The sequence below is a fragment of the Scedosporium apiospermum genome (assembly GCF_000732125.1).
Source record: "Scedosporium apiospermum strain IHEM 14462 chromosome Unknown SEQ_SAPIO_0121, whole genome shotgun sequence".
In the NCBI taxonomy this organism is placed as follows: Eukaryota; Fungi; Ascomycota; class Sordariomycetes; order Microascales; family Microascaceae; genus Scedosporium; species Scedosporium apiospermum.
In genome coordinates, this window is record NW_015971822.1 from 1,749,775 (window position 1) to 1,766,793 (window position 17,019).

Genomic DNA, 17,019 nt, shown 5'->3' on the forward strand with positions numbered 1-17,019 from the left:
TCAACTTTCCGCTCGTTTGCTTATTTAGAATGTCCTTTGTTTTGTGGAGTTTTTGCATTTCCTAGGGATTGGAAGGGCTGGAGTTGTTGGATGGATGGTCAAATAGATTGCGGGATGGAGAATGTAAATAGATATGTAGGCTTCACGGATTGTATAAATATCAGGCTGACTTGAAACGCCATCTCAACTAGGAGAAACTTGATAAACTTGATAAACGCATACAAACATACACTTGAAACCACATTTCAAAAATGAAATAAAACTTTTTTAATCATTCCAAAAACCCGCCGTTCCGTAGCACGCTTACCCCCAATCAGGTTGAAGAGGCCTCCCTGAACTTCATCGTGGCCTACATCTTCTCGTACGTCGCCATGAGAGAACCTACAAGGGCGGTTAGTACAAATTCAAAACTCCTTCGGGTGATAGTTACGAGATGTATTCATACCTATGAATGTTGTCACCAAGCGACTGCGAATCTGGCAAATATCTTCAGGGACCAGCCAGATAGTAGCGCCCAACTTTCTCGCAATACTGATACTGAGTTTGGCATTGAGATAGGCGTCGTCAGGGGTATGTCCGGGGGTCACAAGATCGTAGTCGACGTAGCTGCTCTTCATTCCGTTGAGAACGTCAAGTAGGAAAACGCCAGTGCCGATCGCGGGGTCCTTGAATGATCGAATGGCAGAGTTTCTTCCACCCTTGCGTGACATGTCATTGGCCCATCGAACCATCTCTGAATCGGTGATTTCTCTCTTTCCGAGGCGCTGAGCCAGAGCCGACAACGTAACGGTTATATCCTTTCTCATGAGCTGCCATACCAGCCCAAGAGTCAAAGTCTTCTGACCGTCTGTGATATCGGCTCCCTGGATACCGACTAAGGAGAAACCGTTCTGTTTGCCTAACTCGATAGCGTAGTTTGTATTTTCGACGGCCTTGAATTTCATCATTTGACCCCCATGAGATGGGGGCTTGTTAACATGGCGCCAGTTAACAGATCCCTTAATGACTTTATCGTATGCTTGGAGCAGGACCGTCCCGTCTCGCAGGTCGTCGAAGAAGGATTGCACAGGCGGCTGCACATCCAAGCTGTTAAGCCACAGAGTGAAGACTCTGGCTTCACGTTCGCCTTCGGCGTCAAAGTCCTCGACTTCGAGCTTCTCTTCCTCGGTGATCGGATCGAGAGCGGGGTGGGTGTTGAACAGGTTGGCAACAAAGGCGAGGTTGAGCTTTGGGTTTCCGGCGACGAGTGACTTGGGGGTGAGAAATTTACGGCAGCCAAGCCTGTCGGCGTTCTGAAGGACGTACTCGGCTCGTTGAAGGAGGTCTCGGACTTGGAGAGGATCACGGTTACAGCCGTACTCAGAGCCGATCTGGGCAAGGAGTACAGTGTAGTTCTCTCCATCCTTCACATCAGTCGAGAAGTTGTTCACCCTGCGCAAGGACTTTAGTATTAGTGACACTCATGGGCGAGGAAGGATGGAACGGGGGACAACAGGGGAAGGAGTAAATAACAGCCTACCTTCGGGGCCACCCAGCAGCCTTAAGGTGGTAGTTGAACCACCGCAAGAGGATCTGCTCGGGAGGTAGGCGGAGGAACTGTTCCAGAGTCTCGTCCTCCTCGAGCAAACGGTAAAGCTCAGGGTGCAGCTTGATATCAATCTTTCCCAAAAGACCACGGCGGATAATCTGCCAGATAAGGCCAAGAATAAGATGCTCCCTCACTTCAATAATGTCTCCGCTACCAATATTCACTACGGAACACCCGATACCCTTAGCGGATTCGATAACAATGTTGTTGTTCTCGGTCATGTGGAAGGCGTTAAGTTTCTTGATCTTCCTGCCCGGAATGTTGAGCACGCGCTCGTCAATGGTATCGGGAACGCTATCATTGATGAGCTTCGCCAGAACTAGACCGTCCTTGCACTCGTCAAACATTTCAAAGGTATCGGTGGGGAAGGGGAGTCGGTGGCCAATATCCTCATCGCCAGCGAGCACAGCGTTGATGTGCCTGGTAAATTCGGTTCGTTCATCTTCGTTGATTGTGTGGGTGATATTTGCACTCGATCCCTGTACTTGGATCCTGCCGCCGCCAGTTCCCTGGCTAACCTTACGAGCATGACCACCGGTGCGGTCGGCGACAATACCGGCGGGGGACACAGGGGGAGGGCCGGTGGATAAGCGCTTCTGAGCAGGCGAGGAGTCGCGAAGTTTGGCGATGAGCTATAGCGGGGCAAATTGTAAGGTTTCCCTTGTCAGCCACAGAACTGTCGCACAATGCGGGGCAAGAACGGAAGCGAATCTCGAGCTGATGATACTCACTCCTACGTAGTCTTCGAGTTCGACTCTTCGAGACGAGTCAAGGTCGACCTCTTTCAGAGCCTGCCTGACAACATCGTAGGGCTGTCTCTCACTTTGTTGGGTGGCCTTGATAGCTGTGGCTTCGTCAATGTAGCCTTTGTCGTCGACATCGAGCCTTCGGAATGCGTCGGATAGGGAGAAGATCTCGTTCTGTTGGAACTGAGGATATTTTCTAGAGTATGGCAGATTAGGACATCGAGACACGATAATAGGAATTTGTGGAAGTAGGAATTATCGATGGAAAATTTGCGTACCTCTGGAGCTTGAGGACGTTCATGGTGGCTGTTGTGTGGGAAGTCTGGTCGAAGCTATGGCGGGGTTTTGTGACGTGATGTGATCAGACAGCACCGGACCTTTTCAATGACAGGGTGGGAGGTGTTTCGAGAAATAGAAGAACAAATGGGTCGAGACCTCGCTGAGATTCAGAATCCTGGGGAAGACGCTTTTGTTACGAACGTGGTGTGGCTATCGCAACCGGTGACGTTGGAAAGTGGGATGGGGTTTTCGTGACGAAGGCGGCGGCACAGTAGTTAGGAGGAAGGTGGAGGAAGGGGAGACAGTGACTGTGGAACTGGAGCCGGAACTGGGTTTGTACGAGGTTAGGTACTTTGTACTTAGTAGCTCTAGTAAAGTGGACAATTATAGTGGAGTGTACAAGGTGAGTACTTTTGAAGCCAACTGAGCTGATGATGTTGCTTCCAATATTATTAGGCGTATTCTATAAGGTGGGTTTGAGACGGAAGTGGCGGGTCATGAAGTATGGATCTACTGCGTAAGGCCCGCGAAGAAGGGAAGCTGGGAGCGGGTATTAAATACAATTCCCTGACGTTAGGATGTTAGGCACCGAGAATAGTGTGAAACGAGGACTAGAGAAGTCCTATTGACAGAAATTGATGCCTGCCCCCTTTCGGACAGAGGCCTTGCTCTATGAAAAGATCCTCGGGAGTCCCGTTGGACAATGTGCAACGAGGACCGAGATTCTAGGGAAGCTTACACCTTCTTGTCTGGTCTGTCAATGGATGGCCTTGGGGCGAGCTTGTATGTCGTGGCAGTCTGCGGCTCTTCGAGGCCGGACACATGGCAGCCTCTAACCTCCAGTGGTTAAATCTGATGAGGCGATGCTGCCAACTCTATACGCCTCTGGCGATTCCCTCAGATGCTATTAAATGGAGCGATCCCAGAGAGCTGGATCGCCACTGTTTTGCCTCGCTTAAAGCTTCCTAAGCCTACAAGTGTACATCGAGCTGCATGCCCTATTGATATGGTCCAATCGCCACAGTTCAAGATTCAAGTGCTGGGGCATTATCTGATATCTATTACCAGCACATCCAACTTGTTTTGAAAGGATGTATGGGCTGGGCTGTTGGCTGTTGGCTGTGTGACACGTCAAGGGGCAGAGCAAGACTTCATCTGAGCAGCCGAATCATTGCTGACACTTCAGGCGAGGATTTACGACGGCAAATGAAGCTCCATTTGAGAATAGCAAACTATTGAGTTATATTCATCCTTGTAGAAAAAAAAAAAAAAAAAAAAGGGCTGTCTGACGTCGTACTTGACGCGACCGGGAGCTACGGAGGGGGGAGAGGCAGAATCAGATGGAACATTATTATTCTTCAACGACATTGAGCCAGACCATTGCTGTGTCCCTGGAAAAACCCTGGTAGTTTATATCAATACGAAGTACGAACTGGCAGACTTCGTACGTAGTTCATGCCAAACGAGGAGCCAACGTCACCATCCAAAACAGCCACGAGTGGAATGCGTAAGCGGGCTAGGCAATCCAATTCTACCGTCACACACAGAATGTAAACCTTAAAAAGGATCTCGATTTTAGTTGGGGTAAATCTGGTGGTGGATCGAGGACGGAGCTGAGGATTAGAAGCAGGTACCAATGCATGAAGAACCAGGCAGACGTCAATCATTGATGGCAGCCACTGACGGCATTGCGTCAGCTCGCCCGAGTGTCTTGGCGAGACCAGGCGAGCACCAGTATCATTGAAATGCGTATGCTCCAGGTTCTCGACCTTGAATCTTGCTATAAAAGACACGTCTGCTGCCTGCTGTGATCGGGGGTTGTGGAATCTGATCGAGGTCGTAGGTGGGCGGGTGCAGAGACCGATCAAATCACTGTCGGATCGATTAGAATCCCCACCACCTTTGTACACTAGAACAGCTGGCATCGATGCTGTCCTGGCTGTGGCGCCTGTCAAGAGGATCAATTTATAACTTAATTCCAATTATCAGCTTGTTGACTGCATTGCATCTGGAGATTGATTGATGTTTGGCTAAAAATGTCTTTCCTAAGAAAAGGGCTACGGGAGCTCACTCAGCTGAACTTTTCCCAAGCAAATCAATATCAATTCTCATTCGAGCGAGGATTCTTTTTCACCCTAATTTGAAATTTTGATTTTACTGTCGAGTTTAAACAATTCTTCTTTCCTAAAAGCATGGCAACTTGCAAAATCTGTAATGAGCCTCTGCTCATGTCCGTCGTTGACTCCGACGACGAAGGCACTTCCTCCGCGGCTGCATCTGTGCCCGATGACCTCCGCTTGCCCTGTGGCTGTAATTTCCACTGGTACGGCCATGAAGAGAGGCTGCCTCTCTCTCCGCCAGTCGAGGGCATCTGATCTTGTTAACTCGAGGAATAGGCAGTGCTTACTAGACAACGCCACCCAAGTCGTCTCATCTCTCCAGTGCCCAGCATGCGGCTCTCTCCTCGTCCAATCCGCACACTCCAGCAGCTCTAGCTCATCAGGCCAACCTCCCATCTTGACGACCTACATCAGCGAGGGCGGCGTGGAGGAAAACCTCGACATTCTCCCCGTGCTCACCGAGGAGGCCTACCTGGAATCTAACCCCGAAGCTCGCCCCGCTCGGGCCCTCCACATCATGGCCGCGGAGGGAGACGTCCAAGGCGCCATTGACCTGCTACGCACCGTGAGCGAGGATGCGGCCGGTAACTCGGAAGAGGCCCTGGGCCGCCTCGTTCGCTATCAGGATCCCTTGGCGGGCATGCAGTCTGCGCTCCATCTTGCTGTCGAGGCGGGGCAGGAAGAGTCGGTCTGGCTGCTCTTGTGGCTCTCGTCGAGCTTACCAGATGCTGTGTTTCCTGAGACGGCGAGGGCGCGGGCTCAGGCTTATGGCCTAGGACGCCTCACGATTTTGTCTAGTGCTCAGGATCTCAGGAATTTACGGGATGCTAATGGGAATACCCCAGAGGTGCTTGCACACGATATAGCAGCACTAATGCCGCTCTTGCAAGCCGGCATTCTGACACCACAGAGTTAATCTCTGACGGTTGGTCTTTACAAAATCCTGAAAAACATTTCCCCCATTTCCCCACCCTCTCACATTTTCTATTACGTATCCTGGATCTGTCCTACTCCTACATGCAAAAATGATGTAACCGCAATATGACACCCGATTGTCTGGCCTCCAAACAGAGTATGCTACGTGGATTTGGTTCTAGCTTTGCTGGACAACAGCTGGGAGAGCATAAAGTGATTTACGTCTTCGTCTCCCCAGTAGCTCAGGTGTGACGCGATGGTGTTAATGGGATTATAATCCAAGACGCTCCTATATAAAATATAAAAAGTCAGGTGAGTAACAGAGATAGGCAGAAGAAGGGATAAGTAGCAAAGGATGCAAGTCAAAACGTACTCTTGAATACTGTAATCCACCCGGCCATTCCGATTGAGCGCTCTCACCTTGGCTTCCTCGGCACGCATCTTCCTTGCCTTCTTATGGAGTTCATCTGCTTGCGTCGAGCTCTCCGCCCCGGAAGCTTGCGCCTTCTCAAACTTGGAGTATAGGGTCTCGAGATCATAATCGATCAAAGTCGCATCGTTACCACTAAGGCTTGTGCGCCCGGCAGTATTGGCAGGGTCTGCTAGTTCCATCTTTCGCTGGTCTGTCCGCTTTCCGAGCGTGGATGTATCCGGAATTACGCCACCCGTCGAGGCTGAGGGCCGTGTTCCTGGTTTTTGATCCTGGTCCACGGCTGTAGCGTCAGTGATGCGGGCAACGTCTTCACTGCTGAGCCCGAGGCTCCTGTTCAAAAGGCCTGACGTAACTCCAGCGCTGAGACTGGACCAGAGACCGCTTACACTCTGCCCGACCATAGCGCCAATTCCAGAGAGACCTTGGGGAGTCATGCTGCTGAATATTCCTTTCTTCGTATACGGGAGGACCTGCGGTTTTAGCGTGGACATGGCGGGGGCTATTAATGGCTCTAGACGGTAGCTGATGGGGTCGGATGGGTGAATGATATTGAACAATTGTGATACCCGAGGGGACGAGACTGAGAAGGGTAAACCCGTTACTGGCGAGAGACGCTGGTCTGCATATGCGCTAAATGGGTCGTCAATTAGATCAGGATCCAACGGACTTTGCGACGCCCTTGAGTGCGGCGAGCCACGCGCGGAGATTGTTCTGGTTGGGAAAGTCAGTTGGCCGCCCGATTCCGGTGCGATGGCATATTTGAGATGGAAAACGCAGGCTGTCGTCGAGTGAAGAAACATACCTTCCCTTGAGCATCTGGAATAACCCGACGGGGGATCCAAGGCAGTAGAAGTCGGCCACATCGAAATCGAATGACAAGTCCGAGGGATTTTTCTCTGGGGCAGTCTTGGACGAAGAAGAAGGCCATATTCCGAAAATCTTACGTTGTGTATTCTCCTCCCTTTCCTTTTGCCGACAAAGGAGATCGAAGAGGATGGCAGATCCAAGGGAATGGCCCGTAAGATGCACTTTTCCTTGGAAACCAGGGTTCCTCTCCTTGAACAGTTTGTAAATCCGATTAGCCTCATTCAAAACGATGGTCATAATTTGTTCTCGATAGCCGCTTTGGTAGAGAAGAACATCAAGTGCAAAGTCGGATATCATGGACCTGGCAAAGGCAACGCCTTCCACTGTTATATCTTCAAGTGCTGGATCTGAAGGGGGGATGTTAGCTCGAAGCTTTGCGTATCGCTTTTCATGAGGCGGCCTGACTTACAGGCATCCTCATCAACGTTGGTGACCCCGATATCTTGCTCACGCTTGACTTCTCTTTGCTTAGGAAAGTCTAGGTGATGCCTCCAGCAAATTGGTAGTACTTGCACCTTACAATTACCAGCTTTCTCACCGAACTCGCCGTTCAAAGCCTTCAAATCAGCCGAACTAGAGTACACGGACTTCATAGTCTTCCTCATGACATTGACGTCGTGGATAAAGCTCATGCTTTCGAGTCTGTTGAAAATGTCAGTAGGTGCTGGATGAGTTCATTTTAGGTAAAGCAGAGGCAAACGAACCGAAGACTGAGGAGCTGGCCGATTCCGTGTGTAACCAGTACTAGGTGCTCTATATCTCTACCTTGGGTGTCCTCATGTTCAGGGCTGTAGTCACCGCTAATCTCCTGCTCCTGGCGGCGGCGGATCTCCTCTTCTAGCTTGTCCGAGTTCCTTCCCAGTCCAGACGTTTGTTGGTATGAAGGGGTGTTGTGAGTTTCTGGTTCCTTAATCAACGGTGCCCTTGTGGAGGGCGGAGCAGATTTTCTCTTAAGGGCCTTTTGCTGCTTCTCGTCCAACATGTCCGTAGTAGAAGAATCGGTAGGAGTTTGAGGCCGTTTCGCGGTATCTTTGGCCTTTCCAGGCTCAGAATAACCCCGCACCAACTTGACGCCGCTCATGTATCCTCCGCCGGCGAATCGTTGGTATACAGTAGAGGTCACCCATGACAAGATGCCATCAGAGGATAGCCACGCTGTATTCTCATCTTGGTACGTGGCAACGCTGTTCATGTAAGAACCAAAGAGCCGGTAGGACGGTAATTGTGGAGAGGTTACTGCACTGGCGGACTTTGCGGGTGTCGTAGATGCATCAGCAGACATAGCATCTTTCGAGGTGGGGTTAGTAGAGGAGGAATCAGAGCGGTCTCTCTGGTCGTCTCTCTCGGTAGATGTTTGAGCCGTGGATATTAGCCATGGCTTTGTCTTGAGGTAACCGTCTTCGAGCTGAGAAGCGAGATTCTCTTCACAGGGGCGAAGGTTAGAGCCTTCCTGGTAGAACCATGTGCCCCGTCGCACATCGTAAACAGGTCCCAGCCAATACACCGGAGCAAGTTCGCGCTGCAGGATAGCCACGTCGAAGAGGAAGTCTTCATTGACGGGGACATGGGTGGAAGTAGATGGTAAGATGTCACTTGACCCCGTCGCTGCGCGCCTCCTGAAGGATGAGGAATCACGAGAGCTATCTTCACGCTCCTCAAGGAGTTTTTGGTAGGCCTCTTCAATAGCCCTCGAATCTGAAGGCACGAATGCGGCATATTTCTTGGGTAGCACTGGCGGTTTTTCCTTTGCAGTAGGTTTGTTGCGACGCCCTGTTAGGAAAGCCGGCTTGCGCTTAGGGACCTGGATGATGCGGTTGGTGAGTACTGCTGCCGTATGGTCCGGCTCAGCCGAGTGTTGAAGAAGCGGGAACTAAACTTACATCGACGGCATGAAACCAAAGAACCTTCAAGGGAGGACAGTCAGGCGGGTAGTTCCTGCGACTAATACCATAAAGCGAGTTGGTACTATGGTCCGTTGGTCCAGGGGACGGTGCTGGCCCCGGAGGTGGCGTCGGGGGAGGCTCGGGAGTGGCCGAACCGGATGCACGATTTGCAGCCCAGGGATTAAGAGAATCTACAGCAGAGTAAAGGTAAGACTTTTCTGCCTTTTTGTCTGGAGGCTGGGCCATGATGCGAAATCTCCTGATATGCGTAGGCCATGAACACAGAGAACCTGGATGGGTCAACTGGGACACAAGTGCTTTCGTCTGCGGCACACGCAGAGACTGCGGTGACAGACAAGAACACAGAAGACGAGCCAACTTGAGGACAGGACACGTCGTATGCCAGCCGGGGCGAGATATCGAGGGTGGTAATAGAAGGAGCTTCGATGCTCTCACGACGTATGACTAGGCAGAGAGATCTTGCATCGTCTGGTCCATGGGAATCGGAAACCCGATTTGTCGGGCAGCTGTCTGTTGCAGGAACGCTAATATCAGAAAATTGATTCAAGGACTAGGAAGGCGAAAATCGAGAGTCTGGGAAATGCAGAATCTCGACCATGGCAAGCTCACCATCCCTGCAGTGGAGGGGATCCTATTCGGAGAATGTACGTCTCATTGATGTCCGAACACGCATCAATATCAATTGTCATATGCGACACGAACAGCTGGCCGCCGTTGGCAGAGGCGCCAACACCAGTGACCTCATTCCATGACGGCACGTTGCAGGTGGGGTGAAGTTGCTAATCAAGATACAGCCAGCGGACCCCACCATTGCCTGGTCGCCGCACTTGCGGCTTGATCCAATACGGTTGACTCATTTTACCCCACCTTCCCGCCTTGAGACTTGGTGCCTCCAATTCTTCTTTCATGCAAGACTGTGGACATTGAAGTGACAAAAAAAAAAAAAAATACTGTTCCAATAACTACCATCTCATGATACCTCCCCGACGCGATCCCGATTTCTATGGTCACGACACAACTTTAATCCCAAAGAAGATGTTGGAGACCCGGTAGCCATCTTATCGTGGGCCTAATATCTGTCTGCAGGCCATAATTCCGCCATTCAGCCACCCATATCTTTCTTTCGCTTGCGTTTTCTTCCCCGCGATCCACCGATCCATCTTGATACCCATTCCCAGCGACCATGGCAGCCCCCATTGCAGGCGACCCTGTGAAGGCGCAACTCGTCGACAAGCTCCCAAAGCGATTCAAGGAGATAAAGTTTGGCATCCAGTACGTTCCGACCCTTATTTATTCCCAGGCGCAGCGCGTCCGCGGCCTGTACACCTGCGCTGCTTGACATTTGGCGTTTACCCTCCTCTATCACCAGTGCTAACATCACCGTTCACCTATACTCTAGATCCAACCAAGACATTACAAACCAGGCTGTCCTTGAAGTCTCCGATCGGCTACTGTACGACATAGAGAACAACCGTGCCCCATACCGCCATGGCCCTCTCGACCCGCGCCTCGGGACGTCCAGTAAGTCCGGGACTTGTTCAACCTGCCAGGAAGCCCTACAGAATTGTACTGGACATTTCGGCCAAGTCCGGTTGCCTCTCCCCGCCTTCCATGTTGGTTATCTACGCTTCATCATCACGATTCTTCAAAACATATGCAAGGTTTGCTTCCCATTCTTGCCGTCTCCGATCCCGTCACATGGCCTTTTACTGATATATGATCTTTGTTTCTTAGGACTGCGCCCGAGTTCTCCTACTAGAGCCTGACCGACAGTCGTTTTTGAAAGAATTGCGACGAACCGATAGAGACAACACCCAACGCGTGAAAACATGCAAAAAGATCAACGAGATGTGCCGGAAGGTGAAGACTTGTCCTTACTGTGGCTCTGTCAACGGTACTATTCGGAAGGTTGGCGTGCTCAAGCTCGCCCATGACAAGTTCTCCTTCTTCAACAAGTCGACGGCCTTGAAGAAGATTCCCCCTGAGAGTAAGGTCGAATTCGACAAGTCGTTTGCCGAGGCCAAAACCCACAACCCGGAGCTTGAGAAGCACCTTCGCAAGGCTATGGAAGATCTCAGCCCCCTTAGGGTGCTCAATCTCTTCAAGATGATCAGCCCTACCGATTGTGAGCTCTTGGGGTTGAAGCCTGGCGAGGGCCGCCCCGAGATGTTCTTATGGCAGTACCTCCCTGCACCTCCCATCTGTATTCGGCCTTCAGTTGCCCAAGACAACGCAAGTAACGAGGACGATATTACGACAAAACTGGCCGATATCGTTTGGGTAAGCGGCATGATCCGGTCGGCTTTGCAACGGGGCTCCCCCGTCCAGACAATCATGGAACAGTGGGAATATTTGCAACTGCAAATTGCGATGTACGTCAACAGCGAAGTGCCCGGCCTGCAGCAGCCAGGCTTCGGCAAGAGCGTACGCGGATTTTGTCAACGCCTAAAGGGAAAACAAGGTCGCTTCCGAGGAAACCTGTCGGGAAAACGAGTTGACTTCTCCGGCCGAACCGTCATCTCCCCGGACCCTAACCTTGGAATCGACCAGGTTGCCGTTCCGATTCTAGTGGCCAAGAACTTGACTTATCCAGAGAGGGTTCAGCGACATAATATTGAAAAGCTGAGGAGCTGCGTCAGGAACGGCACCCAGGTTTGGCCCGGCGCCCAAGGCGTGCTCAAGAACGAGGCGGACGGTAGCTATAAGGTCAACTTGCAGTGGGCGGATCGTGAGAGAACCGCCAAGGACCTTCGCATAGGCGACGTTGTGGAGCGACACTTGGAAGACGGAGATGTGGTTTTGTTCAACCGGCAGCCATCATTGCACAAGTTGAGTATAATGAGTCACTTGGTCAAGGTGCGGCCCTGGAGGACATTCCGCCTCAACGAGTGTGTCTGCACTCCCTACAATGCCGATTTTGATGGCGACGAGATGAACCTACACGTTCCCCAGACGGAAGAGGCGCGAGCCGAAGCGATTAACCTGATGGGTGTCAAGCATAACCTTGCAACCCCCAAGAACGGCGAGCCCATCATTGCGGCTACCCAGGATTTCATCACCGCGGCATATCTCATTAGCAGCAAGGATCGCTTCTTTGACCGCAAGACATTCACTTATGTATGCATGCACATGCTCGATGGCCAAACCCACCTAGAACTGCCGCCTCCAGCCATCATCAAACCCCAAATGATGTGGACGGGAAAGCAGGTGTTCAATGTGCTCATGAGGCCCAACAAGTCATCTCCGGTCCTGGTAAACCTCGACGCAAAGTGTAAAGACTATTCGTCGCAAGCCGGTCAGTGTCCTGACATGGATCCAAACGATGGATGGCTCGTGATCAGAAATTCTGAAGTCATGTGCGGCTTGATGGACAAATCTACTGTCGGTGGCGGCAAGAAAGACTCGATCTTTTATGTCATTCTGCGAGATTACGGCCCCGATGCCGCGGTCGGAGCTATGAATCGGCTGGCGAGGCTCTGCGCTAGGCATCTTACCAACCGCGGCTTCACCATCGGGATCGGAGATGTTTTCCCTACGAAGGAGTTGAACGAAAAGAAAAGTGAACTAGTCCAGGCGGCATACCGCGAGTGCGATGAATTGATTGAAACATTCAAGAATGGGAAACTGCAGAAGGCTACTGGGTGCACGATGGAGCAGACGTTGGAGAACGCTATTTCCGGAATTCTCAACCGTGTCCGTCAGCAAGCTGGTAAAGCCTGTATAAATACACTTAGCCGAAACAACTCCCCGCTCATCATGGCTAAGTCTGGATCCAAGGGATCCGAGATCAACGTCGCACAGATGGTGGCACTCGTCGGACAGCAGATTATCGGCGGCGAGCGTGTCTCTGATGGCTTCCAGGATCGCACTCTTCCTCACTTCCCCAAGAATGCTAGGCAGCCGCCCTCGAAGGGCTTCGTCAGAAACAGCTTCTATTCGGGTCTCGTGCCCACCGAGTTCATCTTCCACGCCATGTCCGGAAGAGAAGGTTTGGTCGATACTGCCGTCAAGACGGCCGAAACCGGTTACATGTCACGACGTCTTATGAAGTCACTGGAGGATCTTTCTATGGAATACGACGATACCGTTAGAACGTCGGGCGGTAATATCGTCCAGTTCCAGTTCGGCGCCGACAAACTCGATCCTGTCGACATGGAGGGCAGCGCCGTGCCAGTGCACTTTGACCGGACATGGACCCACGCAGAAAACCTCACTTGGGACAACTCGGAGGCACCTATGCTTCCCCATGAGATTACGCAATTCTGTGACTCTATGCTTGACCAAGAGCGCAAGCGATACCCCCGCATTGGTTTACTGAATGAGAAGCTCTCGTACGATGATTCAACTGATATGGGCATCGACGAGCATGAAGGTGCCAGGTTTTTCTTGCGCACTGTGGAAAACTATGTGAACAAACGCGTGGAAAAACTGAGGAAGGTGAGGAGGGCAGCTGGCCTCGATGAGTTCCAAAGATCCTCAGACAAACTGCGGGAGGGGCAGGTCGAGCAGGTAGCAAAAGTTACTCCGACAACCCTGCGGAAATTCATCAAGCTTTGCTTGGAAAAGAACAAGAAAGCCCTTGTGGAACCCGGCCACGCTGTCGGTGCGGTGGGCGCCCATTCGATTGGTGAGCCCGGAACCCAGATGACTCTTAAGACGTTCCATTTTGCTGGTGTCGCCGGCATGAGTATCACGCAGGGTGTCCCCCGTATCAAGGAGATTATCAACGCGTCAAAGACGATTAGTACTCCGGTCATTACGTGTCCCCTTGAGAATAACAAGCAAATCGAGGCCGCGCGTGTGGTTAAGGGAAGGATCGAAAAAACGTACATCTCCGACATTCTCGAAGCGATTGAAGACGAATACCGGGCGGACTACGGCAGTGTCATCTTACACCTGGATCTGCAGGCGCTCGAAGCTGCGCACCTGGGCATGTCTACAGCAGATATTGCCCGGGCCATTTGCAGCAACAGAAAGCTCAAGGTTACAGCGGATGACATATCGGTACTTGGCCCTGCGTCTATCCAGATCCGGCTTCGAACCGACGTAGACGTGCCGAAACGAACCACCGCGCGAACGCGGGCCTCTGCCAATGATGAAGTCGGCGACATGGTGCTCCGGGCGGGCTTCTTGCGACGCGCACTTCCGGCAGTCGCTATTTCCGGCTACCCTGACGCTTCTCGTGCCATTATTCAGACAGATGCGGACGGCATTCACGAGGTTTTCGTCGAAGGTTACGGCTTCAAGGCGTGTATGACGACCGAAGGTGTGCTCGGCACCAAGGCTAGGACCAACAACGTCATGGAGAACAAGGATGTCCTCGGCATCGAGGCAGCCCGAGCATCAATTGCGGTGGAAATCGGCTCCGTCATGAAAGAAATGAACATCGATCCCCGACACATGGAGTTGCTCGCCGACGTCATGACGTACAAGGGAGAGGTGTACGGTATCACGCGTTTCGGTCTGTCCAAGACGCGCGATAGCGTGCTGCAGCTCGCGTCGTTCGAGAAGACGCCCGATCATTTGTTCGAAGCGGCCGCGGGCATGAAGGCGGACCAGATCGAGGGTGTCAGCGAGTGCATTATTATGGGGCAAACGATGTCCATCGGCACCGGGGCTTTCCAGGTGGTTCGAAGGCTTGCGCTCAAGGATAGCGATACGGAGATGCGGCCTACGTTGTTCGAGGACGCATGGGCCAAGGAGACCGCTGAGAAGCGGCGGCTGCGGAAACAAGAGCTTTTCGTGTAGTGTAAGAGTCTTGTTGGGAGGTTCTCGCTTCGGCGCCAGAAGCAATTACAAACAGGCGGCCGACATTTGTACTAGTAATGAGGCAGGAAAATCGGAGGCATAAGTTTACAATACATAGCGATAAAATGTCAATTCGAAGTTTGCAGCTCTTCCACTCATTCTGTAGAGACGCATTTAGAGCGAGCATGCGTGAGCCTCTCAACGGGCCAGCATGACCGGTCTGGGCATGTCAGTCTGTGATCCATTGTGCTCTCAGGCAGGCGCCGCTGCGGCCTGCCCAGCACAGTGAATTGATCACTGTCACATTATCATAGGCGATGTCGACATAATTCGTACTTCGTACGTTGAACCTTCCTTTGGAGAACTTGGAGCTACGTCAGATGAACGTCTGTTGCAATTGTATATGTACTTAGTTCGTCGCCGCTGTTTCAACCTCGAATTGTCGGAGGCGATTACTTATCAATCCACCCCGGTTGCCGTTTTCAGCTCAGCTGCCTTGACTTGGCACTCACGACGATTCAACCTCTGTGAATTCATCATTCCAAGAATGTCCCTAAAGTTCACAACAGTCATTGAAAGGCACCTCATACATTAAAAGCAGTATAGGATATCATCAAAGTATCATTTAAACCCGTTTATCAACCACCAAAATGTGTGGAAGATACGCACTTGCTATGGTATGACCCACCTCAACTACCCGTGATGCACACTCGTTAACACTGTCTGTCCCCGCCAACAGCGGCCCTCGCAGTACCGCAGGTATCTCGAGGATAGGGACATGCCCGTTTGGGATGCTCCCGGAGATGATGCCGGTGACTCTCCTCGCCAGTCATACAACTTCGCGCCCGGCAGCTATGGCATGGTGTACCGGGCTGATGTTCCTGACCGCGGAGCCCGGCCTGGTGGGTCATCTGACGGAGCCGAGCCCTCGGAAGTGTCGAAAGACGCGGAGCCCTCCGAAAGCCTAGAGGCCGCGGTAGCCCCTTCTGAGACTGAGCAGGAGAGTGAAGACCATGATTGGGTTGATGTCGGCACGGAAACCGAACATGGTACTCCCAAGAAAACGAAGAAAACTCCTTCCACCAAGGATATTTCCTCACCAACGAAGCCTACCCACGACAGCTCAAGGTACAAGCTTCAGGCAATGCGCTGGGGCCTCATTCCTTTCTGGACGAAGCGTAACCCTGGCTACGCCTCTGTCATGAAGACCATTAATTGCCGCTCCGACTCTCTCAGTCGGTCTGGAGGGATGTGGACTACGATGAAGATGCGGAAGCGGTGCGTTGTTGTGGCTGATGGCTTTTATGAGTGGCTCAAGGTGGGACCGAAGGAGAAGATACCGCATTACATCAAGCGGAAAGACGGCGGGCCGATGTTATTTGCAGGTCTTTGGGACTGCGTCACCTATGAAGGTAGGTGTGACTCTTTACTTTCTTCTACTTTCAGGTTTACGAAAGGCGAGAGAGTGGGACTAACATGCGTCTAGACTCGGGAGAAAAAATATACACTTATACAATCATCACCGTTGACGCCAACCCAGCAGTCCGATTCATCCACGACCGGATGCCCGCCATCCTTGAGCCCGGCTCCCCAGAACTCAAGGCTTGGCTCGACCCATCACGATGCACGTGGACGCGAGAGCTGCAAGACGCACTCCGACCCACTACCACCGAACTCGAAGTCTACCCCGTTCCCAAGGAGGTCGGCAAGGTTGGCAACGATTCACCGAGTTTCGTGATTCCCGTGTCCAGCAAGGAGAATAAAGGCAATATTGCCAATTTTTTCGCCAAGGCCGGGACGAAGAAAGAGGAAGGAGCCCAGGTGAAGAAGGAAGCCTCCAGCACATCCCAAAGTCACGACGTGAAGAAAGATGTGCACGCTGTGGCCCACAAGAGGGAGGCTTCCCCGGCGTCGCCCGCTGTGGCGCCTCCAGCCAAGGTTTCCGTCAAGGAATCGCCGCGGAAGGCCAAGATCAGTGCGACGAGTAACCGCAAGGGAAGTCCGACGAAGAAGAGTGAGAGTCAAGCGGGACCCGGGAAGATTACGAAGTTTTTCACCAAGACTTCTTGAGTTAGGGATTTGTTATCTTGCTTTCCAATTTTGTCTAGCGAATAGGAATGATGGGGAGTTTATGGAGGGATATTGTGCTTTTCTCTTTTTGCCGTTTATTTTTCGCTTCACGTTTGTTGGAGCAGAATCTAGATTGTTTCACGAAAACAAAGAATGGATATCTGACAAGCTTCCAAATATTTAGAAATTATGTACAATGAGCAGGTAATGGTTTTCTGCGAGGTGCTATATATACAGAGAAACCAATCCGGTACAAACGAGGCGGAAAATTGGCTTGTCCTTGGATCCGAGCAGATGGTCAAACGGAGAGAGTCATGACAATACTCAAAGGGAAAGAGAAAATGAAAAG

The 17,019-nt window shown here is 51.7% G+C and overlaps 4 protein-coding genes and 1 pseudogene across 4 annotated transcripts; 3 read left to right on the plus strand and 2 right to left on the minus strand.

Moving 5' to 3' along the window:
- Positions 1-349: 349 nt before the first annotated feature.
- SAPIO_CDS8552 (Fimbrin) lies at positions 350-2,635 on the minus strand (the record flags this gene model as incomplete). The annotated part of the gene is made up of 5 exons (XM_016790167.1): positions 350-381; positions 446-1,431; positions 1,520-2,220; positions 2,320-2,530; positions 2,613-2,635. The coding sequence occupies 5 exons, from the start codon at positions 2,633-2,635 to the stop codon at positions 350-352; spliced, it is 1,953 nt and encodes a 650-aa protein (XP_016640430.1).
- Positions 2,636-4,944: 2,309 nt separating this feature from the next.
- SAPIO_CDS8553 lies at positions 4,945-5,649 on the plus strand (annotated as a pseudogene; the record flags this gene model as incomplete).
- Positions 5,650-5,810: 161 nt separating this feature from the next.
- On the minus strand, positions 5,811-9,077 carry SAPIO_CDS8554 (DDHD domain-containing protein; the record flags this gene model as incomplete). Its single annotated transcript, XM_016790168.1, has 7 exons — positions 5,811-5,937; positions 6,022-6,792; positions 6,884-7,295; positions 7,358-7,426; positions 7,487-7,590; positions 7,653-8,749; positions 8,829-9,077. 7 exons carry the CDS (start codon positions 9,075-9,077, stop codon positions 5,811-5,813), a joined length of 2,829 nt encoding a protein of 942 aa, XP_016640431.1.
- A 958-nt stretch (positions 9,078-10,035) lies between these two features.
- On the plus strand, positions 10,036-14,600 carry SAPIO_CDS8555 (DNA-directed RNA polymerase III subunit RPC1; the record flags this gene model as incomplete). Its single annotated transcript, XM_016790169.1, has 3 exons — positions 10,036-10,124; positions 10,252-10,373; positions 10,639-14,600. 3 exons carry the CDS (start codon positions 10,036-10,038, stop codon positions 14,598-14,600), a joined length of 4,173 nt encoding a protein of 1,390 aa, XP_016640432.1.
- A 650-nt stretch (positions 14,601-15,250) lies between these two features.
- SAPIO_CDS8556 (uncharacterized protein) lies at positions 15,251-16,670 on the plus strand (the record flags this gene model as incomplete). The annotated part of the gene is made up of 3 exons (XM_016790170.1): positions 15,251-15,277; positions 15,340-16,012; positions 16,087-16,670. 3 exons carry the CDS (start codon positions 15,251-15,253, stop codon positions 16,668-16,670), a joined length of 1,284 nt encoding a protein of 427 aa, XP_016640433.1.
- Positions 16,671-17,019: the final 349 nt, after the last annotated feature.